At 44.7% G+C, this 10,373-nt stretch overlaps 1 protein-coding gene across 1 annotated transcript; it reads right to left on the bottom strand.

Annotated features, from left to right (window-relative positions):
• Window positions 1–262: 262 nt before the first annotated feature.
• LOC144737388 (lymphocyte antigen 6E-like) lies at window positions 263–9,644 on the bottom strand. The gene is made up of 3 exons (XM_078620064.1): window positions 9,483–9,644; window positions 6,388–6,513; window positions 263–1,933 (listed from the first exon to the last, which is right to left on the bottom strand). Exons 1-3 carry the CDS (start codon window positions 9,535–9,537, stop codon window positions 1,707–1,709), a joined length of 408 nt encoding a protein of 135 aa, XP_078476190.1. The 5' UTR covers window positions 9,538–9,644; the 3' UTR covers window positions 263–1,706.
• Between the last annotated feature and the right edge of the window lie 729 nt (window positions 9,645–10,373).

Genomic DNA, 10,373 nt, shown 5'->3' with positions numbered 1-10,373 from the left:
GCTGCGCACGCCAACACAATGGGCAGAAAGGGGGGAGGGGAGGTCTGATACACATGATAGAACAATAATCGATAGTTGACTGTGTATATTAAAAAAAAGAAATTACGTGACCAAGACGACTGAATAAAAAGAGGTCACAGGGGTAGAAACCATTATGAATGATTTTAATGTAGAGTGGAGTGGGATGTGCAGGTGAAGGAATGATACTATAAAAGGGCACTATTGATCAGATATCTGACAAGATAAGGCACATTCAGAGTAATATAGTTATCGGCATTTATTCAATGATATTCAACATTTTTTTTATAATGAATACACACTCATTCATATGTGTATTTATTTGCGTAACTGATATTGCCCAATTACTGTATCAACATTTAATCAATCATGATAACTATTACATTAAGTTGAAAACTCACAGCTACCTGTTATAAATTCCACATTCGAAATAGCAATATATCCACAAATCTTTATTCATATTTTAACTTGTACAACAATCCAGGATTCTACGAAACCATCAAACAGAATAAACCAGAACTATAATAAAAACAAATGGCCACCAAGTTTAAAAACGAAATTTACCGAAACGCAATGGTTTATGTAGTACAATACACAATAGCAAGCTACTGTCACACAACATTGCCGTAACATGACAAAAATATTAAATTTAAACCCCAGCATTGCGCACTTTCAGATGCGCTTCTGTGGCCATCTGGGACACTCTTCCTTCCGATATTAGGAAGCTACTGGAGCTGTGCACTTTTTAATTGTCTAAATTGAAGACTAATTTCATTATAACAGATTTTTTTTGTTTGTAGTCCTACCCCAGCAACTCCGATTAGCGCAGTTGGCTACGTATGGTGTGAAATAAGTTAAACATACATACACCCAGCAGTCGATAGACCATGTCTATGAATTATTTTTGTTCTTATTTCACTTGTTTAGCCAATAATTCCTCACCGAGTCTCATGACATCATGATTCAAGATGGTCAAGCCAAGCTATTTCTGTCCGGGTGGGGTGATGTTGCTGCTATATGTAACCGCAATTGAGTACTTTGCAGTGGATTTTTCAGCATTTGAATATTTGGCCCATTCCAGTTACAATGTACGGGAGGAATTCGGAGAAGCCAGATAAAATACATTTTGAACAGGAGCAGCACAATGAGTGGACTAATTGCTCTTGCTGGTGTGAGGAGCTAAGAGCTAGTAGACCTTTGTACCACATGTAACTTTCTATAACTTTTTTTGTTGTTTATACCTTTGCTTTTGTACCACGTCTTTATTTGTTTATTATTATTTTTCCTTGCGGGGTTTCATTTACTTAATAATTGCTATGAAAATAATATTTCCCATAATATTATGACGCGTGTAATTATTGTACAGCGTTGTGAAATCTAATTAGCATGTATTATGGCATACAGAACCGAAGTTAGTGTTATGATTATCATTATTTTGACCGATTTAGGGAATCGAACCCAGGCCCCTTCTTTCAGTGAGGCACGAGTGTTGCCACTGCGCCACGCTGCCACGTGATTGGGATGATGTCCAAGATAATGATGACGATTATGGCAATGATGACGATGATGATGACGATGATGATGATGACGACAATGATTATGACGATGATGACGATGACCACGATTATGACGATGATGATGACGATGATTACGATGATAACGGCGATGATGAGAACGACGAATGTGAACTACAGATGAGTTGCGACGCCACTGCAGCCAATGACGTTGAGGAGGCCGATGCCCACGGGAAGCAGGAGAAGGAGTGAGGCCGCCCGGACAGAACGCGGCGGGGCGGAGTTGACGTTGCACAGGTTGCTGGAGCAGCACGAGCTATGCAAATATTTGCCGGCAATGTTCCCGGCCGTCATCGCAGCGCACACGCTGGCCATGGCGCACTGCTTGGAAATGAAGTAACCTGTGTGATGTGCAGCAAGAGAGACGAGCGACATGAACCGAAGCAGCCTTACGAGGGCATTGGTCCAGTGCCAAGTAGTAAACCTCACCCACAGGCACGTGCTAATTTCCTGTTTCGTGACCATTGACTATGATTTTTGTTGCTTTTAAAGCAGAACTCCACATGTAAAGATATGCGCTTTTGGTCCATCAGCAATATTTACAAGCAATATTTGAAGGAAACCATGGTAGAACATACAAATGCCATAGAGCAAACATAGAACCACATACGCCCTCACGGCCACCTTTATCTCTACCCAGTATAATGATATTCACACACCTGCATATACACACAGACACACCTGTACATACATACAAAGACAGAGATCCCCCGTGTAGCCTTTAACAGACTGTTGGAGCAAGTGCTGTTAACGAGCAGCACCTTAAACCTTTCCCGTTCCGATGATGTACGTGTACGTCATCAGTTTTTTTTCCGTGATGTCACCACAGCGCTTGTACCACGCTAGTGTAGCTGGTGTGGACTTACATGCGATGAATTGCACGTATACTTGTGCACTCTGCAGCATATCGCAGCATACAGGAACATCGAATGTGTTTGTGTCTAAAGTGGCTATCTTTTGGATGAGAGTCATACAATTTGGAGACCTCCTAGGGCACTCAGATCAAATGAAGACCACCAAATTAAAATTTAAAAACGAATTTGGTCGAGTTATGGCCAAATGTGTGCCATATTTTGGTGCGAATTTAGACCAGTAAGAAACATATTTTTTGACAAATTATTGGACAGATGTTCGAGAGTCGTCCCGGGATGTCATATGCCACAGTACTTTAGCTGCTGTAATTGCTACGGAGAGCCAGGTGCGTTTTTAATTCTTATAAATGAAGGCAATGATGATCAGAGACAGGACCTCAAGTCTCACGTGCACAGGTTGGCCACGCCCAGCAGTGTGTAGACTATTCAGAGTACGGGGAACACCGCCAATTCAGATTTGGGGTGGCTCCGTGCTGGTAAAATGCACACGACACGAGCACCATTAAAATATTAAATATAACTGTTAAAACAATATTACTTGAATGTAAATGGAATGAGAGGGACTCAGAAATGTCAATTGACTGTTGATGAGTTATTGGCGGCGATGAAGATATTCACAATTGAGACGTTGATACTAAAGTTCATTTCACTATATAAAATACGTTTAATAATTGTGTCTAGACTATTAACACTGGCGCTCAATCCCATCAACAAAGGGACTTTGCCGAGGTGTTGTGTAACGTGGAAAATGATGAGGTTGTGTCTGGTCATTATTGCAGGTATAAGACGGCCATTTTATTTTGAGTTATGGCTGCCGTTTTTTTTGGCGCCAAATGTCATTTAATTATATTCACGGACGCCAATCGCTTGCTTATTTTTATCAATTCAACTCGAGTCAATAGATATAACGGAGTTAGAAGACGATTGGAATGTTTCAGTGATGAAAAACGTTTTCGTGACAGTTGATAACATTCAGTGTTATTGTGTTGCGTAGTGCTGTTCATGAAAATAATCACAAAATGGCCGGCCTTTACATTAACATTGAGTTAATGGGGCGAGCAAAATAGGGTGCTTTGGCAGAGGTTGCATTCTTCATTGGGAGAAAATGGAGAATAATTGTTTTCCATTCTTTTTTGTCAGTAAGATATTTCCATCATTTACATATAATCGTTTATTCATTATATAAGTACACATTGTTTAGTCTATGCAGTATTATCAGTGTCTAGGATATTTAGGAGGCACCATATGTTTTTTTGGAATATTTCTTTGGTTGAATATAGTAATGTTTATTGTTAAACGTTTGCTAAATTATACGTATCATCCATGTTTAATGTTCTTGAACAGGATACGCGGGTGTTATAATTCAGATGTTGGAGTGGTCTCCGTTATGAAATATTGATCTGCGGTGTTGTGACGTGGAGGGTCATGAGGGTGAAGTGTATGGTCACGATTGTAGATATGCAAATGTTCCTCGGACGAACACTTTGGATAAAAAAAAGAGCATTGCCATTTCACAAACCTCTGGTGCTTATTTGTTTTTGACTCACCCACTTCTCAGGACAGAACACAGCGCAAATTATCTGTTCATCATCATCTCCGAACTTTATTACAGTGGAACCTCGGTATACGACCGCTTTGGAATACGTCGAATTTGCTATACGTCGTGTTTTTTCGAGACGAAAAAATTTCTTGGGATACGACGTCTTGCTTGGGATACGACGCGTTTGCTAGAACTTGTGTGGGTCGGGATGAGTCACCGCGTACAGTACCGCGTATGCCCCGTTCACGACTGAAACAAAGCGAGAGGGGCAGGGTGGCGTGGGGGAGAGGGGCGAGGGGACGTGGGGGAGAGGGGCGGGGGACGTGGGGGAGAGGGGCGGGGTGGCGTGGGGGAGAGGGGCGGGGGACGTGGGGGAGAGGGGCGGAGAACGTGGGGGAGAGGGGCGGGGGACATGGGGGGCTGCCCCCATGGAGGGTGGAGCCCTGTGTCGAGGTGCGTGCGGCGTGCGGGGTTGAGCCACGCCACGTGACCAGCGCAGCTGGCAGCAGCGCGGTAACGTGGCTTCTATATGCATTTTACTAATTAGTGTGTAAATTATTTTATACAACCCCATTAATGTATAATATGCCATATAAAATATCATTTCTTTTCCTCTGGAGCGGATTATTATACGTAATTTTCGGTATAAGTCCTACCTTCGGAAACGAATTAACGACCTATACCGAGGTACACTGTACGTTTGTTGTTTATTTAGCCAGCATGTCCTCTCGTTATGATCACGGGAGGAGAGGGCAATAGCAGGCTGACTACACTTTGAGGCCACGTAAAGTGTCGAAGGCTCGCTGACAGGAGGTCACGGGACAGACCCTGTAGGTGCCATGGGTTGACTGACTGAGGTGACTGATAAATGCACCAACTGTGTTCCCCACTATGCCATATAGCTGCATTTTAGGCGCCCGGCACTCCGGGTCCTTCATGAGCCTTCTCCACAAGGGCTGATGTTGACACCGCTGGTACCAGTCAATGGAAGTTTCACAAAGCTTCACATGCGTATTCTCCATTTATTCATTCCATTCATAATTTACTGTCAATTTCCCTTCCACCGAATTCACGCATCACAGATTTGCCCATTGCTTCCCCGAATCTGTTTAATTCACCTCATCACCATTACATTAATATGTACCATTCATTATTTGTAAAGCGCCTTAATTAAGGCACTTTATAAATTCCCTTAAGATCATCCTGCAACCGTATCAGCCCACCCCCTTCTCCAGTCTGTCATGCGCTTGTTTTAGCCCCCTCTATCCGGCCAAAGAGAAGATACTGTACTTAGGCATACGGTGGCTGGGTGATACGGGCTACAATGAGTATCTTAAACAGGTTGTTCTGAGTGACTGCCTGGTGTGTTTTTAGTTGTAGTAGGCTCTGCACCTTCTTTCTTGTCGAGGAAGGCTCACACCATCCTGCAAATGGGCACTCGTCTGCGTATGGGGCGATTCAGTTTTTTTTCCGTTCTTTTTATTTTCATGTATATAAATTGTATAGATATTTGCGGCCTCCCAGTGTACGGTCCTTGAAATTTTATAAATAACAGTAATACACATTTGTATAGGCAGACTGCACCGAATGCGAGGATTATGCTCCTGGAAAATGGCGCATTGGTCAAAACCCTGATCGAAAAACAATAGACCTTATTGGAAAAATAGGGTTGCTTTCCTGGGTCTGAAATTATCACCCCCCCTCCCCATCTTTGTTGAACTCATTCTACAAGATGTCTGCTCTTGTTATTGGACTGAAGGATGCTGAGTCGCTCTCCATTTCCTGTATGTGTTTGCACTCTCTATTTTTTCCATTTCACCTCGAAACAAAACCCCCTTATCTCCATTGCTCTTCCTGATGTACATTATTCGTAGATTTATTTCTCAGAACCATGTTGGGTCAGGCAAGGGGGGTTACTTGGTTGAAACAAAATTCAACAAGGCCAGGAGCCAACAAAGGTTGAAACCGCTGGTGTGGGAAACCACTGGTTAGTAAACCACTGGTGTGCTAAGCCACTGGTATAGTAAATCACTGGTGTGGGAAACCACTGATGTAGTAAACCACTCGTATAGTAAACCACTGGAATTGCAAACCACTGGTATAGTAAACCACTAGTGTAGTAAATCACTGGTATAGTAAATCACTGTAATTTGCGCTGCTTCAAGAGAGGAGGAGGAACAGCAAAACTACACAAACCCTGTCCTGAAAAGCCCTCTCCTCGTAGCTGTAACAGACCTCGGCCATCGGGTAGCGCCTGAAAAAAACGTCATATGCAAAGAAATACGATGATCGTCATTGAACAAGAGAGTTGAAAAAGAGTGGATCTGCAATCCAATCTCTGAGGTAGGGGATGAAGACAGGGTGGGTGGGTGGTTTGACTTACTATCGCCGATGGTAGACTCCGTGGTCATGCACGTGTCGGAGCTGGCGGAGCACGTTTCAGGGCCGTGCTGATTGCACGCGACGTTCGACGTGTCCAGGTTGCACGAAAAGCACATAAGGGCTTCGGCTGCGACGCACGCGAACAGAAGGAAGAAAAAAAAGACGAAATGAAAGCAACAAATGGGACAATTACGGAGGCAATATTGCGTGTCTACGTTGTGTGTCTGCAGAGTTGAGTTGGCTCTGAGCAGATGGCTTGTTTAAACCGTTCACATATATAACGCCTACCTTTTGTCAATCGCACTAGACGCCCAATCGGCTACTACGTGTTGGCGACGTCGTTTGATTTGTTTCCGTCGCACATTATTGCTGGCGGTAGGTTAGAGATCACCACTCAAACTCCCCGCCCATCATCTGGGCTTAGGTTTGCCAGCCCTGAATGAAGCTATTCCGGGAGATTATATTTTTATGTTTTAAATGTATACTTAATGTCTTATCTTAAAATATCGTTATTTTTTTATCTACCGGATAAAATCTTGATTGAAAGCTTTCGTGACTTCAGGAATTCAAATTCTTTGGGTGAAGTCACATAGATATGTTCTTTGCACCTATCTACGTGAATTATTTGAACCTAACTACGTGACTTAAAGAAATCACGGAGATAGGTTCAAAGAAGTCATAGATAGATTCCAAGAATTCTATGCAGTGGCAGAGTCAGGATTTTCAGGTAAGGGGGGGCAACCGCTCCAGCAATGAAAACTGATAGGAGTTGTTAGTAAAGATGTCCCTTGCTTTTTATTCGACACGTGTGTGATCGGCATAGCGCTCGCAGAAGATATGCCTTCAGGGAAGTCGTGTAGTGTATACTCAATTGCGCACAATTCTGAGTCACTTATAACTGCTTTGCCGTTAATTATTGCCAATTATGGACTCAGACTATCGTCCTATCATCTCGTAGCGTCCCTGGCACGTAATAATATGCTAAACAGTGGCAATGGGGGTCGCAAAATTCTCATTTATTACGTATAAACCCCAATGATCCGATCGAAATTAAGGATTTCGATCGGATAATTGGGGGGGCACGTGCCACCCCACCCCTCCCCACTGGCTCCGCCACTGACTTCTTTGAAACTATCTACGTGACGTTACCAAAAGAACCAAACAAATATCTCCCGGATTTCTTTCTGTCGTCACCGGGGGATTTGATGCCAAATTCCGTCGAGTCTCCCAGCCAATCTGGGAGGATTAGCCATCATTCTCTGGGCTCCTCCTCCTCTACCTATTGTGTGCCACATTAAGGTCACTAAACTTCTGTTCACTACAATAGTTCAGTTCAACGTAACCCCCAGCCAGATTGGGGCAAGGGTTTGATGTACATAGTGAACACCCTGCCACCCAAAAACCCTCAGCCACCCGCCCCTCAGCCCCCCTCCACCCTCCCCCCAGCCCCCCTCTAACCCTCCCCCAACCCACTCCACACTCACCCCAACCCCCCTTCACCCTCCCACCAGCCCCCTCCACCCTCCCCCTAGCCCGCCTCTACCCTCCCCCGAGCCCTCCTCCTCCCTCCAGCCCCCTCCACCCTCCCCCCAGCCCCCTCCACCCTCCCCCCAGCCCCCTCCACCCTCCCCCTAGCCCGCCTCTACCCTCCCCCGAGCCCCCCTCCCCCAAAGAGAGAGAGATGCAGAATCCAAATATACAGCAGCAGGCATCGTCAGGGTCGGGATCGAACCCACGACCTTCTGTATACCAGGCGAGGCAGTTAACATCTCGACGGGAAGAGAGACACACTCCAAATATACAGCAGGCATCGCGTCAGGGTCGGGATCGAACCCATGACCTCCTGTATGCCAGGCGAGACAGTTAACATATCTACGAGGAGAGAAACACAGACTCCAAATATACATCAGCAGGCATCTCCAGGGTCGGGATCGAACCCACGGCCTTCTGTATACCAGGCGAGGTAGTTAACATCTCGACGGGGAGAAAGACAGACTCAAAATGTACAGTAGCCATCGTCAGGTTCGGGATCGAACCCACGTCCTTCTGTATACCAGGCGAGGTAGTTAACATCTTAACGGGGAGAGAGACAGACTCCAAATATACAGCAGGCATCGTGTTAGGGGTCGGGATCGAACTCATGCCCTCCTGTATGCCAGGCGAGGCAGTTAACATCTCTACGAGGAGAGAAACACAGACTCCAAATATACAGCAGGCATCGTTAGGTTCGGGATCGATCCCACGATCTCCTGCATACCAGGCGAGGTAATCAACATCACCCCACCGTGGTGCCCCATGGACGCATGTCTGTTGAACTTTTTTTGCAGCGTACGTAACCAACCGTGCTAAAGCCATTGCCACCTCTCACGATCGTGCGATGCAATAAATCCACCTATAGCATGCACTGTCTTGCAACCACGCCAACTCCAGTAATCCTCGCAAGCAGCAGCGGCTTTTGGCTAACCAATGAACGACGAGCACTGCATCTCGCGCTTTCAGATGCGCTTCTGTGGCCGTCTGGAACGCTCTTCCAATATTTTAAAAGCCACTGGAGCTACGCGCTTTTAAATAATCTAGATTGACAAAGTCGTTTCTTTAGAACTACTGGTTGTCGTGTGTAGTTTATTGTCGTTCCCGCGCACCTCCGATTGGCAGCGGTTGGCTACGTACGGTGTCAAAGAAGTTCAACGTACAAACACAGGAGACCCCATCGACTCACCACACGAAGACACATGGACTAACAAAGATGTTACATTTAAAACTAATTTCTTTAGATATGCTTTTTGTGCTTTAGCTGTCCTTCGCCCACGCACCTCCGATAAGCAGCGGCTGGCTACGTGACGAAGTCAAATGCCAAAGAAAGTTTAACTACACGTACAATGGGAGGAAGCGCGGAAATTCCGCGGAGCTCAAAAAGCCCGCAACACGGTACCCATTCAGAAGTTTCCAAAATAACTTTGACGAGCCAAGTGAATTAACTCATCCGCCAATTAAAAGTCTCGTAGGGGATGATGCTTGCCCAAGTCAACTTAATTGTATTATCAGTCTTTGTTGTAGAAAAAACCTATAGTCAACAGCAGATCATTGTTTTCACACCTGAATTCACGATGAGCGATGCCACGAGGAGTATACCCAGCAGGTGGACAGTCATGGTTCGAGTCGTGGTCGGGCTAGTGTTATTAGAGTTGAGTTGAGTCGATGATGAGAATGAAAGTCAGCAACTTTCGCCTAGTTGAGATAGATCCCTCGACCACTGACTGAGTCTGAGCATCGACTGGACATTATATAACCCCAGAGATGGATGGATAAGGAAGTTGGTGACACTCCTACAAATGTTATTGTACACACACACGCACAGAGAATGCATACACGGAAACGCATAAGGGCCCGTATGTGAGTAGCTAACACATTTTTTTACTGAACCTTTTACTTTATTTTACTTGGCGTAAGGTCCCACTGAGCTATGTGGCTTTTTTTCAGAAGGGATCTGGCCATCACAAATGATAGCAGCTGAACGAAGTTGCTGATATCGCCGTGATGTGGACATTTTAGCAGCAGCCAAATACTTTGAAACGTGTGTTTTTTTAAATTATAAATGTGGAGAGAAAAACGGAGGACTCTTAGTCCAGGCGGCCACGGGGAGAGAAAACATGGAAACTACAAATATACAACATTGATCAGGGTTAGTATCGTATCCACGACCTGCTGTATACCAGGCGAGGTAGTTAACATCTCCTGGCGAGGTAGTTTCCAGAGGTCAGTTCGTAAGTCTATTTGTTTGCAAATTCAACTTTACTCCTGTTCTAGATTTGAAGCTTTCGTGACTGCAAGGATTCATATTCTTAGGTTTGTTCGGTAAAGTCACGTAGGTATTTAAAAAAAAATAAATTAATAAAAGTAAAATTAAATAAAAATCACGACAACACAAGCTTCCGTCTTCAGGTGGAACCGTCACAGCACGATAGCTGTATCAAGTAAGAGAAAATC

Source organism: Lampetra planeri, chromosome 69 (assembly GCF_965212315.1).
Source record: "Lampetra planeri chromosome 69, kcLamPlan1.2.h2, whole genome shotgun sequence".
Classification (NCBI taxonomy): domain Eukaryota; kingdom Metazoa; phylum Chordata; class Hyperoartia; order Petromyzontiformes; family Petromyzontidae; genus Lampetra; species Lampetra planeri.
This window is presented reverse-complemented; position numbering and strand designations above follow the sequence as displayed.

Excerpts from the sequence above, each read along its gene's own strand:
- LOC144737388 (XM_078620064.1), bottom strand. The coding sequence starts at position 9,537 with ATGACTGTCCACCTGCTGGGTATACTCCTCGTGGCATCGCTCATCGTG. Across the intron at positions 6,514-9,482 it reads ATCGCTCATCGTGAATTCAG|CCGAAGCCCTTATGTGCTTT; the intron begins GTGTGAAAACAA and ends CGTGCGTCGCAG. Across the intron at positions 1,934-6,387 it reads GGAGTCTACCATCGGCGATA|GTTACTTCATTTCCAAGCAG; the intron begins GTAAGTCAAACC and ends CACATCACACAG.